Genomic DNA, 18,369 nt, shown 5'->3' on the forward strand with positions numbered 1-18,369 from the left:
CTCTTAGATAGGAAACCTGTGAAATAGAATTTGAGCACAAAATAGCACTTTTTCTTCTGATTCTGTAGCAAAGCTGTGTTCAGCAAATTGGGCTCAGTACTTCACTGAAGGAGAAAAACTGAAACCCTGCCCACTTACTATTAAAGATCCCCGTGATGGTTTTCACAAGAATAGGTGTGTGAATCTCGTTGTCCCAGCCAGATTCCTGTGTGTGCAGTTGTCTTGTGCCTATCAGAATGACCTTCCTTCCAGTTTTCAGTCTGGACAAGGTTAGAAGTAGTTCTGGTATCTAACAGAATTATTTCAAGCCTGCTTTCTTCTGCTCTTGGAGTTTGGGCTTTTCAACGGGAGTGAAGTAAATCCAGAATTTATATCATTAATTTAGTGTTTTGCAATATTTGAAAGAAAGTTCCACCTTATTACTAATTGGTTTTAAAGTAGTTTATGAGAGAAATAAAGAGCATGGATGTAAAATCAGTGACTGAAATTCTCACTCATTCTCCATTTTCCTAGCTTGAAGTCTTGTTTTATTCTTCCCAGGGTGACTCATACCCATATAGTCTTTTTTTTTCAAATTCACTGTCATTTTTTGTTGTGAAGGAAAAAATGTTTGTACATTTGAAGGAATGGGGAAAGCAGTAGACTGCAAAACTATTGTGTGCTGTAGGAAAAATGTGTCTCTGCTGGGAATTGGAGAAATCAGGATCTCAGGATCTCTGAGGGTAATTAAGAGCAGCTTTGCCTGACTTTTATTTTAGCTTGTGATTAGGAGTTTTGAGTGGTAAATGTCTCATTGTTTCAAAAGCCGATGATTCCTTACATAAATGACTGTAAAATATATTCCCTTTAGGGAGAGTTCTGCCTCTGTGTCTTCTACAAAAAATACTCTCCTCAAGAGACCAGTGGGCCTGCTGCCTGGGACTCTGATCTCTTCAGCTCTCAGAAAGTAATTGGCATTAGACCTAGTTAATGCTTGGTTGTCATTGTGCCAGATGCTGCAGGAAGTGATTCAGCAGGTCGAATCCTTTCCTCTGGCTCATTAATGGATCAGAGCTGTTGAAGTAGGAGCTTCAGAGGGTTTTTTCCAATGAAATGTAAAACTTAAGCCCTTCATGCTTTTCTTTCTCAAAAGATGATGTGGCACATCTTTAAAAAGGCTGCTTATCCATGGCAGCCCTAATTTTGAAACGTAGCTTAGAAGAACACCTAGGTCCATTAGTGCTCAGCTTTCCCCAGCAAACAAATTAAGTTATCCTCTTTTTAAGGTGAAAAAAACCCTCCATCAGAATCAAAGAAACAAAAAGAACTGCAACCATATGAGTATTTTTTCCTGCCATAATTTCCATTGGAAGGCTGATTTAAAGTATTAGCCTAAATCTGTTCAAGAACAAGAGATACACCTTTGTTCTTGTGACAACCTTATTTTTTAGTTTGTATTGTCTTTTTATTTGTCATCTTATGTGGGCATCTAGAAATTACAGTATATACCATCATTGCTCAGATACTACTTTCACTTACATTCCCCTTTCATAAGCAACTGCACATGGTATCTTCTATTACATATCATAAAGTTGAACATTATGTTCCTAGAGTATTAAACAGCAGCTGTTTAATCTCAAAAATGGTTGCGTTTTAGCAAGAGATAAAATGATCGTTAAAGTTTATAGCATAATGGAAGCTTTACCCTGGCTATGACTTAAGCCCAGTAACTATATAGATATGGAAATAGTGTCATCCTGGGGAGAAAGTTACATAGTTCACAACTTCTTCATGCGAATAAAGGGGGCTACCCATGGGAGTTAGGTCACTCCACTAATGGAGCTTCTTTTTTATAAAAGTCATGATACGAAGGTAAATCATGATTAATTTGGGTATGAGTATGAGAAGCAACAGAGTTGATCTCAGTCCCATTCAACCACCCCCATGTAATACTACATCTAAGCTACCACAGTAATCAGTCATCAATTGAATCTGTAGAGTGACCCGATCTACAAATATTAAAACCAAATTGATTTGGACTGGAATATGGTACTTATTTTCAATGTACTTTTTTTTTCCCCCTGAATGGCAAATGGTAATGTGTCTGGCACAGATTAAATGCATTAATGGAGGATTTAGCATCCAGAATTTTCCAGGGCATTTGAGGAAGGGGTTAGGAGCATTTATTATGCTATCTTGATGTTTTTATAATGCAAGCTATGTGCTAAATGCAAAATGCTGTAGAGTCCAGGAGAAACACAGAAGTTAAGTTTCTCATAAACAGATATAACAGGAAAGCAGTTGCTATAGGAGCAGCAAATTCTGAGACACTAAGAAAAAAAGGCAAATTTAGGTCTTGATCCTGCAAGCTTGTTCATGTGCATTTAATATAATCTGCAAGTCTACAAATAAAGAGATTGTACAAGAAGAAGTGCCTTAAACATGCTATTAGAGGGACACTGAAATCCTCTAAGTCCCTTCTGTAATATGACTTCAGACATCAGTGTAGTGCAGTGTTTATAAAGCTCTAAGTTTTCTGAAGGTATTATATTACACTTTCTTGAGAACCACTGAAATCTGTGAAAAGCTGGATCTTAAATACTGAAAACTGTAAAATTAAAAAGACCAGACTGTTTATGCTCTGAATTACAGATAGTGAAGAGTGACATTTTACATATTCTTTAAGTTTAATAACCCTAGGAGCAGTTAGTAAGTGAAAAACAGAACATGATTTTTATCTACTGAGTGTCCTTTTAATTTCACAGTGTGCAAATAGCTTTTGATGTGAAGATTTGGTGCCGAAGGAAGTAAGATAATGGAAGAATCTTTAAATTGCATTATATCACTCATGCTACTCTGCTAACATCAGCCATGAGCAAGGAGAGGATAGTAAGCGGAAGATAACAACAAGAGGGTCTGTGGTGGTTACTGCTTAATTCAATTATTAGTTAATTAAATCAAAGCACCAGGAGGAAAAATCATTTGGATTAAAAATGAATATAACTTCCATCCTTTATTTGATTTGTTGTAGGAAGGAATAAATGGGGTAATTTAATCACTGACATAAGAAAGTTTCAGTAATTCTTTCAAAAATAAGGAGACCTCAGATGAGAATGAGATAGCAGAAGAAAACCCAGGGCACACCCGCTAACATGAAAGATGACTGCATGTAAGAGTTGTGCTATTTAGAGATTGTTATTGTCATTTAAACTACTATCGTGTGCTGTGTGAGCTGTGATATGAACCCTCCGGTCATGTGGATAGTCAGATCAACTATTTATTTCAGAATGAGCCATGGGAAAAGCCTCAGCAGAAAGAAGAGGGTAGGCTTTATTTCCCGTGATCTGCTTTACTTCTATTTATTTCTAGGCTATCACGAATGTCAGCAAAATTTTCACAGATCCCATCACTGAAGTGCCTGTTGGTATCTGTGAGATTGGGGGTTTCTATTTGTAAGTGCTTAACATACAAATATACTGATATTTACCTGAAGCTAATGAGGCATCTTTGCCATGAGAAATAGTTTAATAATCCCACAACATCGCTTTCCCATGCTCTGACAAAGTTAAAAATGACAACACAACTTCTTTTTAAGACTCGGGGAGAGATTCTGTTTGCATCTGTGGCTTTTGTTCTCAGTTGTTTTTTCTTCTCTACTTCTCATCACATCTGGAAACTTAGTACTGTGGTGAAAATACTGTGCTATTAATTGGGACTTAATTTTCACTTCCACTACAGCCTTGCTTTTCCATCTTTGATTAACCTATTCCACCTTCTGTGGGATAATTCCACTTTGGAAACTGATACTGCTCTTCCCTTTCATCTACTCTTTCTCTTGCTTATTGTGACTCTGGGCTCTTTTGGGAAAAATATCTTATTAGTTTTTCTCCAGGGCCTACCGCAGCAGAACTTTGAACTCATGTGCTCCAAGTCCATGCTAATGAACAGCTTGAATTTTTCAATCTGTTCCCTACAGTGTGCAGGAACTAAATCAACACAATAATACTTACAAGGATGTAGGCATAATTACTGAGGGTGTTGTGCATTAACTACCTCTATTAAAATATAAGAGATTATTAAGAGAATATATTATTAATTATATCTTAATAATCTAATAATATATTAATAATATATTATTATTATCTCTTAATATATAATTATTAAGAGAATATATTAAAATAAAACAAATTTCAACTAACTGTAACCTTGTTTTGAATATTTGCTTGGCACTCTTAACCAATGTATAGTTGGGTTGCTATCATTTTTTTCTTGTGGAGGAGAGCATCGAGCATCGAGCAAAAGGCTAATTTTTAAAAAATTTTTCTTTTTTTTTTTTTTTTTTAATGAATAAAGAAGGCTGAATAAAATTGTGACTCTCTTATTAGCAACAATCCAGACTCCCAGCTACAGTGAATTGCCACAGCTTTCCTTAGTCAACAGAAAGACACTGGTCTAGATGCCCCATCACAGGACACAGGCTATTTTTCTGTGCCCACTTTTTATAGCCCACCTGGCTCAGAGTTCAGAGCACTAGATCGGCAGTTCCACGCTTACCTCCTTTCTGCGCACAGGCTTCCCCTGTGCCCTCCAGTAAACCACTTCTCCATACCTCAGTTCTTCATCTGTAAAATAATGGTAATGGTACTGCTATATTTTCTGGAAGTTTGGTGTGGATAAATACACTGAAGACAGTGGCCCTTTCAGATAGGGTAGGAATGGGGACTGTGTAATTACCCATGAAATAAAGAAATGAATACATATCAAAACAGAAGATCTTCATTCAGGTAGCTTCCTTTGGCCGTTAACACTGATAAGCTTCTCAGCTAATCTTAAAAGTTCAGATTATGCCAAAGTTATGAGCAATTTTGAGTGTTTTGTTGCTTTTATCTGGGCACTTTTACATGATTGGCAACCATTAAAGATTATAATCTTTCTGGGGTGATGACTGTGAGTGCTTAAATAATAACTGCTATTTCAACCTTATTTTTTATGGCAAATAAGGAAGTTTTTCTGTTAATATGTAAGCGTCAAGAATATAAATTGTTTTGTGGGGGAACACACAAGTCTTGGCTTTAACAATGTCCCACGTAGCTTTGCCCCAGACCTCCGTGAAGCCCCACATATCACCTGGTAGATTTAAGAGTGCCTGTGCCATACCTAGCAAAACCATTTGTTTCTTTGGTGTTGTATATGTGTCAAGAACTCCGTTTGCCTATTAATCTTCTCCTTTCTTCCTTTTTTCCTTTTATTTGTATATCCTTTAGAACCCCTTCCTGTGAGCAGTGTTTCTATCTATGATTACAAACCATCTCCAGAAACAGGAGTGTTGTTTGAAATTCAGTACCCAGAGAAGTACAATGTTTTTACCAGGGTAAATATAAGCTATTGGGAAGGAAAAGACTACCGAACAATGCTGTACAAAGGTAGGAGGAAACTATTCCACTAAAACTTAACGGTAACTCTGCTGGAAACATTTTAAACAGTGGTCTTAGGTGTGATTTTGGCATGTATTGGTTATAATGATTTATAGTTCTGGTAATGTGTCTGTTTATATAACTTCTTTATCATGAAGTAAGGGATAGGTCTTCAAATTGAGCTAGTGGTTCACTTTGGATTTAAAGCTGCTTCCCATCCTAGTTGTAGTGATGCTTCCTTTCTTTTGGATTTTAGAGGAAGACTGGGCAGTCTGGATTTTTTTAATCTGTTCTGAAATCAACCTGGGAAGGGATCCCCAATTGCTGGTGCTTCCAAATAAACATGTACACTAAAATCGAAAAAACTTTCCACCATTTTTTTTAATCTTCCCTGCTGCTGTACAATCCAAAACAAAAGAAAAGGAAAAAGGAAAGAAACCCAAACCTCAGTAGGAAGGACAGAGATACATTTTTGCTTTCTAGATATGCTTGTTGAAATCCCTGGATGACATTCTCTGTCAGTTGAAAGCATTAAAAATGTTCCCAGTCCCTTCCCTTTGGCGAAGGTTTCCTCTTTGGTGAATAGCTGATAGGAGAGTTCTGGGATGCCCCAGAGCTGGGAAACCCATTCAATATACCTGATTCCAGGTGCAGGATTTAAACCTGGTAGTTCTGTATCACCATACAGTGCTAATAGTACTGTATCATAGTCCTACCATAGTATCACCATACAGTGCTAATAGTACTATGCTGTGTAGTACTGTATATTACTGTAGGTTTCAGTATTGTCCCTGAACTAATAAACGCTGCTGCATATTATAAATTTCATTTTTCTTAAAATAATCTAATCAAAAGCAATCAATCTGACAATCTAGACAGTCAGTCTAAACAATTTAAATAACCAATCTAACCATCTAAACAATCTAACAAGAGAAAATTCTGCTTTCTTTTTTATTTATTTAAAACTGAACTCCCATTTGCCCTGAAGTACAGATTAAGCATAGCATTTATCTCAAAGGTGTAAATGGGACTGTCCTATGGAAAGCATCCTAAGAGGTGAGAAAGGCACCTGCATACTCTGCAGGCCCTGAAACCCCATGGTTTAACATTGCATGGTGGCAGTAAAATGCCTTTGAGTAATCCAGTAGGTGCTGTATTGAATTTGAGGCTCCCAAAGTAGAAGTCTGGTCACTGTAAGCTCTCTCTAAAGTCAGCAGAGGGAGATACGCACCTCCAGAAGGAGGTCAGAAAATTTTGGAGTCTCTTTGCTTCAATACAGAGTGAGGCTAGAAATCACATTTTCAATGCTGTGAAGTGCCAGAAGTTAGGAAGGGTGATTCTGGATCATAGCACAAAATATAGGTGACCTCTTTCCAGAGAACAAAAGGGATACCAGCAGTAATTTTTGTCTTCTACAGCTAAGACATGGTTCCAGGGGCTGTAATGCTGCAGCTGCAGCTGCTGATTAATAAAAAAGTCAACCTGAATTAAGAGATTCACTAATCAACTTGCACAGTCCTTCCGTAGCCAAATAGCCCTAAGCAACTTCTCTTCAGCCTGCACGTGTCCTGATGGTGGAGATGAGCTCAGCTCTCAGTGCCGCGGCTTGCTCTCCGTTGCACGGGGGATGGCCCTTTGAGCATCTGCACGGAACGTTGTGCCTCAGTCAGCAAAAGACCAAGGAGGCTTTTGCGTGCAGCAGTTAAAGGTCTGCAGAAACTGTCAGATGCTCTTTGAGATATTCAGTGCCATGTGGAACAGGTTGCCAGATTCAGTTCCCTTTCCTGTGAGAAGTAGTTCATGTTTCTTGTGCTGGGCTTTTTTTTTGAGCAAAGTGGCTTTGACAGCTAGGAAAAATGTTGGCAAACTGAATTATTAGAATTTTGTGTCTCAGACCAGGCTGAGCAATGTTTAAACATCTGAAACACTGCCAGTTCAGCATGTGCAGCTGCATTATCAGAAAGTGAACATTTGATGTATTTTCCTCTTTTTTTCCTTTCTTCTTTTCTTTTTAAACCTTCTGCAGATTTCTTTAAAGGTAAAACAGTTTTCAATCACTGGCTACCAGGTATATGCTACAGTAACATCACATTTCAGTTGGTATCAGAAGCAACCTTCAACAAAAGCACGCTAGTGGAATACAGTGGGGTCCAGCATGAGCCCAAACAGCACAGAACAGGTGAAGAAAATGATTATGTACCATTTGCTCCAGGTCTGTCTGCTTTCCTTTCTGCCATGGGGAGGGGATTGATCCCACAGAGAGGAGGGTCTGTGTGGGAGCAGTCCTGGGAGCTGCTTCTGGCCAGGAGCATGGGCGGAGGATGCTGCAGCTAGTACATAGGGTTATGTGTACAATACAGTGCAAAGGGAAATTTGCGTGAGTGTTTCTGTTATAAAGCTTGCTTCTTAGAAAATAAATTCTGCTTCACATGAGATATCCTAGGCCTTGTGCTAGGAATTAATTTTTAAGCCACAGGAATAGCCGTGCTGAGCGTACTGTTGATCTATCTATATTGGTCTGTCTCCTTGCACAGTGAATCATAGCTAAACTGTTGGAGAAGGCCTTCCTCATCGTGCAGCCTTCTATCATGGAGAAGAAGAATGACATAGTCACCCCACTTGGTGGCCAGTTTATGCCCTGAAGCATGAACTTTTAATTTCCAAGACAGCAATGTTGCAAAGGCTGAAAATTACATTTGTTCAGGGTCCAGAAGTAATTTAATTTGATCCTGGGATGGTGCCCAAAACTTTCCTGTTAATCTGTTGGACCACAGACATTTTCCAGGGTCCAAAGTGAAATGAAGCAGTGGTAAAATCAAAAGGCCAAATCTTCAGATGAATACACTGATTTTGGTCCATTGCCTTGGACAGAGCAAAGCCAACTGATGCCAGCTGAGTTCTGTCCTGAGGATCCTAAATATAGTTATTGAGATATTGAACCATAAGAATGCAACCAACAGGATCACATTTTTCTTTCCTGCTGCCCTCCCATCCCTCATTTCTTCGCACAAACTGCAACAGGATTGTAGTGTCTGGTTTTGTATTAGTGCCTGTGGCTGGGACAGGGGAGGTGAACAAATTAGTGTGTTGTAAGGTGCCAGCTTAAAAGGTGCCAGTCAAAATTGTTTGCAGAGGCTACTCACACTTAACTGTGTGTAAGGGCAGACAGACAAGCAATTACAGTGAGGCAGACAAAATGCTGTGTGTTAACCTCCTGGCATAAGTAGAAGTAACTTCTTTGCGTGCCAGAATTTTGTCTTCTGGAGACCCAAATCCTAAGATCAAGCTTTCACAAATAGTAAAATTTAAACTGATGTTTAATTCTTGTGAAAAGGTGGCTGCTAAAAGCGTATGAAAAGCCTTACAGCAACATGAAGATCGTACTTTTTAAATATGAGGTGTGCCATATGTTTGTTTTGCATATGTTTTTCAATTCATTTCTACAGAACTATTTTTTTCCATGATTACGATCTTTCTGGAAGACACAATAAAATAAATGGAGATCCACTCTTACAAATTCACACTCGAGTAGCCTTGCTGCTGTAATAGCCCTGAAGTCTGATTTACTGTGACTTCACAGCTACTTTTCTTCCTGGTATTCTTGAGTTGTGATTCTTCTGTGAATTTACACTCATCTCGAGCCCACTAGAATCACGTCTGCTATAAGTATACGTAAGAGAAGGGATAATCTTAATAAGAACAAGTTACTTCAAAATATCCCTAGATGCATTGTTTTTCTGCAAAAAATATTTCTCTGGGGAATTAACGCATTGTAAAGGTGCACAGAACATACCTATTAAAAGACTAACCCTTGCTTCTCTTTTAGTTCCTTACCCACCTCGAAACATTTCTGTTCAGATTGTACCAATCAACAGAAACAACTGGGAAGAGCACAGTGGGAATTTTGCAGAAGAATCATTCATGGGACCACAAGAAATCATAAGGAAAGAAAAACTTAGCCTTTTTTCCGACAACCCACCTGACATTCCAGCAGTGAACACATCTGCAGCCTGGCCGGACTACCGCTATAACAGCACTGAGTACGAAACCACGTCGCAGCCGTACTGGTGGTCTAACGAAGCTGAGTCGTCGGAGGGTGAAGAGGAGTTTGTCAATGCAGTTTCCAGTGATTACGAGGCCAATGAAGTCAACACATCTGGAAAACTCACGCCAGAGCCCCCCTCCTTCCTTCCTGTACAAATGGTGCTGACCTGGTTACCACCAAAGCCACCTACTGCATTTGATGGTTTCCATATCAATATTGAAAGGGAAGGTAAAACAGAGCCTTATATGCTTTCCATACCCCTTTTCTGTAATTCCATTGGTGGGTTGCCTCCTCTACAAATTATTAATTACCTAGTACTCTGCTTCAGCGGGCTTTGTTAGATCTCCTGTATTTCTTGAGAAGTTCCTTGCATTGAATATCATTTAGTTCTGGCTGGGCTTCATAAAAGTAAGGGAGGAGGGGTAAATCGTGGTTTGCAATTCTCTTTTGTTAAACAAGATTCATAGTATTGTACATATTGCCGCACTGTTTACACTGCAGTTATCATAAATCCATTCTGGTACTGGAAAAAGGAGAAACAAGCTGATAGAAATTTGAGACGAAGAAGGTACATTCTATCACGTAGCTTTGTCTGCCACTGAGAAAGGTTCTCAGGGGGACCTGAACTGGAAGGGCCATACAGAAAAGACGGTCTACATTCAGAATAACAGTTGTCTCAGAGGACAGCTACTGAACGTATTCCTTAGGCCACAAGGAGGTTGTGGTGGAGAATGGGGAGACTTTTCAAGTGATGGAGCTACAAGAAAATAGCCATGTTGCTTAAAGATTTTCTGTTTTAAAATCTATTTTCTCCAAATTAATTTTATTTCCTGACAAGCAGTTTTCATAAGCCTTTGCACACTGAGGGCAAATACTTTTTTTTGCAGAATAAAAAGGCAATAGATAGAAAATTGGAAGCTCCTTTTCTTCCATGCCGGGCTGTTTTTCACTTGCACAGTCATGGCAACCCTATTTTATCATCCCTGTTACTGAACGAAAATTTGGCCTGGGCTTATTGTTCTTCTACACCTATACTGCAACCTTAGTCATTAATTACTCTTGTGCTGATGGCAAGGAATAAAACTACCCACATAAATCCTGTCCTTTTGGATACCTTTTAATCCCCCAGCAGAAACAGTATTAGCATTTCTGATATAAATCATTTTCTCAGTGGCTGGAGCCTTTCAAATTTCAATTAATCTACACTTTTTTTCCCCCTGATTTAGAGAACTCCACGGAATTTTTGACAGTAAGTGAGGACACTCACAAATTTGTTGCTGAACTGAAAGAACCAGGAAAATATAAGTTGTCTGTAACAACTTTTAGCTCCTCTGGCTCTTGTGAAGTTCGGGGAAGTCAATCAGCAAAAACACTTAGCTTTTACATCAGTAAGTATCTCAAGAAATCTGTCTTTTTCTCCCAGACCAATATAACTTTAATGTACAGAGTTTGACCACTGTGTCAGCTATGGCATCTGCTGCAGGATCAGAAGAGTCCGGTCTTCTGGAATTCCCTGTGCCAGAGAAGGAAATATAGTGCAAATATGTTATACATTATATAGTGCAAATATTATATATATTGTATATAAAGGCCTGGATGGGCCTTCATCATGCCTTCTTGGCAGAGCTAAGAACTGAAAGCAGGTGAGGTATTTGATAGAGTCATTGCCCAGTGTTCAGAAGTGGCTCACTGAAACAGGTTCCCCTCTTGCATCTTTCAAAGAGAGGATTTAATTCCAAGAATTAAATCGGTGGTTATAGAGATTCTTGAAAATATTTAACTTCCTTACTTCTGTAGGCTGTATGCACTGGGTTAGGGATGAAGGGCATCTCGGGTTGAGAGTGTGGGAATTGCGCAATTAAACACTGAACTCTGAAATTACATGGTCTCTGAGAGAACACAGGGCAAATTACAGTATATGAAATAGTTCAGCCTGCTGAATTCAGAGGAGAAAAAGTAATTTATTATTTCCCTGTAGAATCCCAGGGTTTCTTAACTGAAGATTTTAGTAAAAGACAAGGTAATAATACACTACTGTGTAAACTAATATCATGACTGACAATTAGATCAGCAAGTGAGACAGGTGTTGGTGAATTCAGATTGCTATCCTTCTGATGGCTGTGGTCACCTTTGTACCTTTTTCTGCAAAAGGAAATAGATACAGCCTACAAAATGCCCATACAATGAGAACAGGGGAATACTTGCAGCACTAGATAATTTTACGTGTGGGAGGATAGTATCTCCCCCGACTCATGAATGCTGCAACAAGACACGGTAGCTAAAGCTGGCAGAAATATTCATATTAAAAGGAAATGTACTCAAGTACTTAAGTACATTACTAATAAAAATTGTGTCTTTCATAGCTCATAACATTTACAAATAGTAACTATTTGGGCTTAAATTCATCATAATGCTTGACTGCATGTAACTGAATTCCACTGTCACTCCTATGTTTTTAACAAGTTTATAGTTGAAAGAAACAGTACTTGGAAAACAAAGAGAAAAGAGGAAACAGCACATGAGAGAAAGGGTCTCTGCTGTTGTAATTTCACTGTCTTCTGGTTTTCTTTAGGAATAGTTATTAGACAGCTTCATTATATGGAAAGCATTAAAGTGTATATAAGTATACAAGTATATCAAATAAATTATGTAGCATTGCTATTAGTACCAAATGGTATTCCATTTTACAAGGTGTGACTTATTTCCATTAAGCAATCTGCAATACAATGTCCTCCATGAAGTCTACTAACTGGGGACAGAGACCTGAGAGAAAATGTTAATCCAAGTATAGGTGTATGGATTGCTAGATTAAGGATGAACTTGAATCTCATTGGATATAAAGTATTAAGATGTCACAGGAACGTAACAAATATTTTCATTTTACATGTAACACACGGGAACGTTTGGTTTTTTGGGTTTTGTCTGTTAGTTTTGCAGGCTTTTAGAACCAGATGAGGATTCTTGGCAGTTGTCTTACTTATTCTGTCAAACACAAGATCCTTAGTATTTTAGATAGATTTTATATGTATTTCTGGCAGTATGCCAAATCTGAGAAGTGCACAAGTACTCTTAAGGTGAAATTGCTTTTCCATTTCTCTTCATGAGTCTGATCAAGTAGGCCTTTTGTGTGGGGACTACAGCTTTGGGCCGTGACATCAGGTAGCTCAGTTCCCTTAATGCCGATGCTGAAACAATTTCTGAATAGTAAGAGCTACACATAACATCCACTGGCTCCAGAGACCAATCTAATGATCAAATTCCTCTTTTTACCTGAGTAGGTGTGGGTCTGCTGTCATGAATAAATTTTGCTAATAGCTTCAGCCTTATCTTATCTTTGTAGCACTCAATCAGTGAATCATCCTGTCAAATTACTGGCTTGTATTACACAACATTTTTGTTGCACCCAGATAGCAGTATGGATTCTCAAACCTTATAGGCTGATCTTACACCACATTCTTGCTCTGGCATTTGTTTTATTTTCTCCATAAACGTAAAGTACCATTAGAATTGCGTGGAGAAAGGAATGTCAAGGAGAGAGCTGTCACAAACATCACTTAAAAGTGACAAGAAAAGCTGATGATTTTAATGAAATCTGAAATTTTGACCAAGTCTAGCTGAAGCTACTTTCCAAATTGTTATTTTATCTACATTTAAACCTGTGTCCTCTACCAAGTGCTTCAAAAAGTCTGATGGAGAATGAGATTCTTCACTGTGGTAACCTCTGTGGACTCGATTTTCACGCTTCAAGGCTGTAGTACACTTGGAGGGTATGTTAGTATGTGGAGAGGCGAAAAATTTTGTGCGCTTATCCTTTAATATTTGTCAATGATCTGTACATTATTGGATATCACTGCTTTTAAACATGCCCTTGGAGCAAATCTGATATTGCTGGGTGGTTTCTGGTAAGCAATAGAAAATACTGCAATCCGAATTTTCAAACAGTGATGTTTCTGTCATCATCTGCTCTGCTACAGGTGAAATAGCACCGGTCACAGGCTGTTTCCCAGGGGCTGCCATCTTTGCTGCCTGAGGGCCGTGGAGATGGACAGCTGTCAGTCCAGCTTCTTTCACTAGTAGGAAAGAATCCCGTGAAAGAAGGATGTTTTAACATAAGTGCCTCAAATGCATAGAGTGGCTTGCTCACACGTGCTTTTGGGATATGTCCCAGGCCCCACAGGTGAATGGATAGAAGAGCTCACTGAAAAGCCCCAGCACGTGACCGTGACGGTGCTAAGCTCCACTACTGCCCTGACATCCTGGACAGCATCGCAAGAGAGCAGCAGCAACAGCACCATCGTGTCCGTGGTCTCCCTGACCTGTCAGAAGCAAAAGGAAAGTCAAAGGCTTGAAAAGCACTACTGCACTGAGGTAAGGGGCAAAAGCTGGAGCCTTTTCAAATACAGGAAAAAATTGCTAATCATCCTGCTGTTTGGGTTCATCGTGCCCAAGGGCCCTATCAGGCTCAGGGCTGCAGAGCACAGCAGTAGGTGTTCCCTTCTGCAGTCTGAAGGGAGATGGCTGATGCAGAATGGAGGGGAGAGCACGGCATTCAGGAAGGAAAGGGTGCAGTAAACCATAGCAGTGTTAAAATTGTATTTCTGTTGGAGTGACTGTGGCCAATCCTTTGTTCAAGCTTGTGAGTTATGTTGTACCCTTAGAGACATTTTTGTGGCAGTGGACAAAATGGTGCCATATCATAATAACACTTAGGCATATGCTGTAATCCATTTGTATTAAGCAAAGTGCTCACATGCTTGATTATCATCAAATTTGCATAAATTCTTTCTTACATTTCCTACATATGAGTACAGAACCTGACTCTAAACTTTCTGGAAGTTTAGAGGTGATCAGAAGTCAGCTTTTCTTTTTATCCATAAAAAAAGGTGTCATCACTGGGAACTAAATAATAATCCAGACTGCCTGTGATTTGGATGGACAACAGTTCTTTAGGGCTGCCATATGGGATGTGTTTATAATGATCAAGAATCCTGAACCCCGAAATATGGCAGTTTTCTGTTACTTGAAACCCTAGGTGAGTGCAACCCCATGTCAGATCCTGTGGCTATGATGGATCAGTGGCATGTGGCTTCAATTAGAAAGAGGTTTTAGCCCACATCTCAGTTACCTTACCAAGATGCTGATAAGGCCCTTTTCTGAGCAGTGCCACAACTTCTGTCTGGCTCCCTAAATGAGTGTGATTTAGGAGTCTGAAAAGGGCCGCAGTGCTGCCTTGCTGCACCCTCAGCTTGGCCCTGGGAATGGGAGGAGGGCACTAACGCACCCAGTAAATCTTCACCTCCTTCAACTTTGTGATTAGCCCTGCAAGTTAATTAATACAGGGAGTCTGCATCCTTTAAAAATGTCTTAAAATGAATCTTTGTCAAGATGTTTTGAGTTTTATTCCAAGAATGGCTGTGAACGTAAACGTTTGGAAGTGTCTTTTCATGACAATTTGAGAATTGTTTTTCAGAGTCAGCTTGTAATCTCATTGAGTTATTTTCCTTCCATTTATTAAAAGTGCAGGCATTTAATCAGGAAGCAAAACAATACAGTAGGTGATTATAAACCAAAGATAGCAAGTATATATGATTAAAGTCAATACTACAGGATTCATGTACAAACTCAAAAACAAGTACCTAAAGCTAATCTGTGAATAAATATCTGTAAAAGTAAATGTATATTTATTGCAAGTAGGTAGAAAAGTCTAAATACTGTTATTTGTTTCTTTTCGTCATGACAAATATTCATACCACCTCTAATCAATTTTTATCAGCTTATTATACCTGGAATTATTAATGGCTGTTGGTTTGAATTCTCCTTGACGAGCTGAAAAGCACAAAATTCAGTGCAGAGTTCTATCCATTTCTACCATTGTGCATGATGTAAAAGTGATTTAGCTTTCCAAAGCAGCTGTTAAAGACAAATTCTGTTTCTCACTAAATCTGTGCTGGCACTGATGTATTCACGTGCATCACAGTAAACCACTAGTGCAAAGGTGGCTGTGATACAGACTTTGGAAAGGTTGCAAAGAAAATATTAGTAGGAAATATCAGCCTGCAGGTCTAGAAGGGATGCATGAAGTCCTTTCCTCAGAGCTGCTCTATGCCTTTGCTGTTAGCTGGCTCTTCAGGAGATAAGACTTTTCATATTGTACCAGTCCAGGAATCACTTGGTCAGGCATTCTGCCTCCAGCTCTGACCAAAACCTGGTGTGGCACAGCAGAAATTTTAATGGTGATATTTCAAACTGAAAAGAAGAATCACAAGGTCCCTTAGTCAGGTTTTGTAGTGCTGAGCAGGAGAGGTGAAAGAGAGTAATTCCTCTCTGATTTCACCATGCAGTCATTTAACACTTGCATTCAGAGACAGCTTTCCCATAATGCTGCCTTCAGCTCACATAGCTGCAGATGAATCAGATGGCGGATTAAAAACCTCAGGCTTTTATTGAAAACACGCCATCTAAATACTCCAGCCTGAATAATATCACCTGAATATGAATAATGTAGCCTGAATATTTCAATAAACTTTGACAGTAGGAGAGAGTGGGTCTGCAGTGTGACAGCTGACCTTACACAGCAAGGCAAGTGTGATTCTCTGAGTCAGATCATTTGTCAAGTCAGTCCTGACCACTTTCATGGTTTTGTCATTTTGGGCTTAATGAATGGAGTTTTAGCTGCTGATGCCAGTGTCCTCAGAATCATGCCTTTTGTAACTGGACTATTTCATGTACAGTCTTAATCTTCTTTTAATCAACTAAGTTCCTCATATCTGATGTATTCCCCTCCTATTAGGTGAATTCAAGCAGCAGCCTCATTGAAAATCTTGTTCCTGGTGCCCAGTACCAAGTTGTGGTTTACTTACGGAAAGGACCGTTGGTTGGACCGCCTTCTGATCCTGTTACATTTTCCATTGGTAGCCCCTGCATCTACTGTTTGATACATGTTTTGTTTTGTTTTGTTTTGCTTTGTTTTTAAATATGTGTAGTGTATTCATTAAGCCCTAGAGCCCATGAAGGAGTACAAAATTGTCATGTTGGTTATTTCAAATGTAATGAACACTTATTGAGAATATTTTACTTGCATTGTCTAGCCCATTACTGAGGTGGGGAAAATACTCCTTCAGTGGAAGATAGATATTTCACATTTAAACATTAAGTTATTACCAAACCTAACTAGAGAGCAATTATAGTCAGGATTCACACACAGAGGCCCCTGTGGAAAGAACCGTCTTCACCCTTGGACACCTGAGTATATGTTTGTCTCTAGCAGTGCTCATGGTCTATGTCATTTCAGGTGGGAGTCACCTCATTTAGGTGTAGCCAGCCTGAGCTCCAGGTGGTCTGTGGCTCATGGAGAAATGTGGGCACTTCCTAGAGGTGATTCATTCCCACTGACTCATGAAATGTGTGGGACTGCTGTTAAGACGTTTGTTGCAAATGTGCTTTATGAAGGATGTAATGTGGCCCAGTTTGAAGGCTAAGGGTCAGGACAGCTGGCTTATCTCCTATGGTACTACATGACCTTCACCAACTTCAGTTGTGTATGCCTTGATTTTCTTGAGTTTATCGGTGGATCTTGATGTTCTCTGCTTTGAGATTTGAAAATAAGAAGAACCCTCTGAGACTGAGAGTAGCATTTTCAAGAATGTGGTTTTATGGCCAACAGGCAGAGCTGCTGCCCCCATGCCTATAATTCAGGATTCCACCAGGTTCCTAGTGAGCTCCTAGAGAGTCACTTAGGATAGAATTCGGTATCTTTTAGTTTCAGTATCATTTATTTTTTTTAAGGTTACCACTTTAACAATTGTGTTAAGAAGAGAAAGGGCGAAGAGAAAGAGATTTGGTGCATAAAGTTACGTTTGCAGAGAAATATTTAGCCTGAGTCACCCAGCTTCTCGTTTTGACAAATAGTCTGCCTGAGAGCAGGTGGCTGAAAGCTAGAGATCTTCAGTATTTTTCATTCTGCTTCCTCTCTGTGATGTAGGGAAGAAAGTGAAACAGAAAAAAAACAAAGTTAACCTGTTAAGAATTGAATCCTTAAATGAAAGCAGATATGTGGGCTAGTGAATATGGTGAGAGCCTTTTCATTCTAGGCAATCTCGTTATATATTTTCATAAATTGGGTCTGAATAAAACTTTGAAAAGAGAGTATGGTATATTTCAGTACAGGAAAAAATAATAAGTAAAAAATATGTACTGTATTATTAAAATCTCTATCATTCGACAATTTTTACAAATGCTTTTGATTTTCTTTCTCACTGTAGTTACTTCAGAAAGCTGCAAAATTCTATTTTCACTTGAGAAAGTAAAATAATATATTCCCAAAGTAAGTAAGTTCCTTCATTATCTCCACTTTCATGTGGCCTCACAACCATAGAAGGTTCTTACTAAACTCAAAATGGCAATCAGTTTCTAAACAAAACATCTCATAGGTTTCTTATTATAAAGGGGATGTTTTTATGGAGTAAAACAACAGTTGTATGAGTTTTCATTTCATAACAGGATATTGAATTTGATATTAAAATAGTAGAACTGCAAAACAAATTGTTCTGTGAAATTATCAGTGGTGGTTAATGATGAATGAAACTGAAATAAGATAAAATACACTTTAAAAAGTATTCAATTCTCCCCTTGGTTATCCTAAGCCTCACTTTCACTGGGTGAGTATTAACACTGTAGAGAAAGCAAAGAAAAGATGGGTAAATGATTTATGAAGGGAAAGGCAATCATGTGCTAACATGGGCTGAAGTAATCCGGGTGCTGGTCTTGGCTCTGACCCGGCGTGCAATAGCTGGGGCTCTGCAACCCTTGCAAATGTTAGCAAAGTACTTATTTAAGTAGCCTCAGTTAAGTCATGAAGAATAATTGCTTTCCAGACAAGTAAGGGTTGCAGAAGTTGACCCTTATGTGACATTTTTCAAATCACTTGACTTC

The 18,369-nt window shown here is 38.9% G+C and overlaps 1 protein-coding gene across 1 annotated transcript in view; it reads left to right on the forward strand.

Annotated features, from left to right (window-relative positions):
- Nucleotides 1-18,369, forward strand: part of PTPRO (protein tyrosine phosphatase receptor type O) — a 155,304-nt gene that overhangs the window by 92,398 nt on the left and 44,537 nt on the right. The window contains 6 exon segments of the mRNA XM_072849884.1: nt 5,244-5,402; nt 7,420-7,572; nt 9,220-9,666; nt 10,665-10,826; nt 13,607-13,806; nt 16,229-16,349. Of these exon segments, the coding sequence (XP_072705985.1) occupies nt 5,244-5,402; nt 7,420-7,572; nt 9,220-9,666; nt 10,665-10,826; nt 13,607-13,806; nt 16,229-16,349 (1,242 nt within the window).

This window comes from Ciconia boyciana, chromosome 1 (assembly GCF_034638445.1).
Source record: "Ciconia boyciana chromosome 1, ASM3463844v1, whole genome shotgun sequence".
In the NCBI taxonomy this organism is placed as follows: Eukaryota; Metazoa; Chordata; class Aves; order Ciconiiformes; family Ciconiidae; genus Ciconia; species Ciconia boyciana.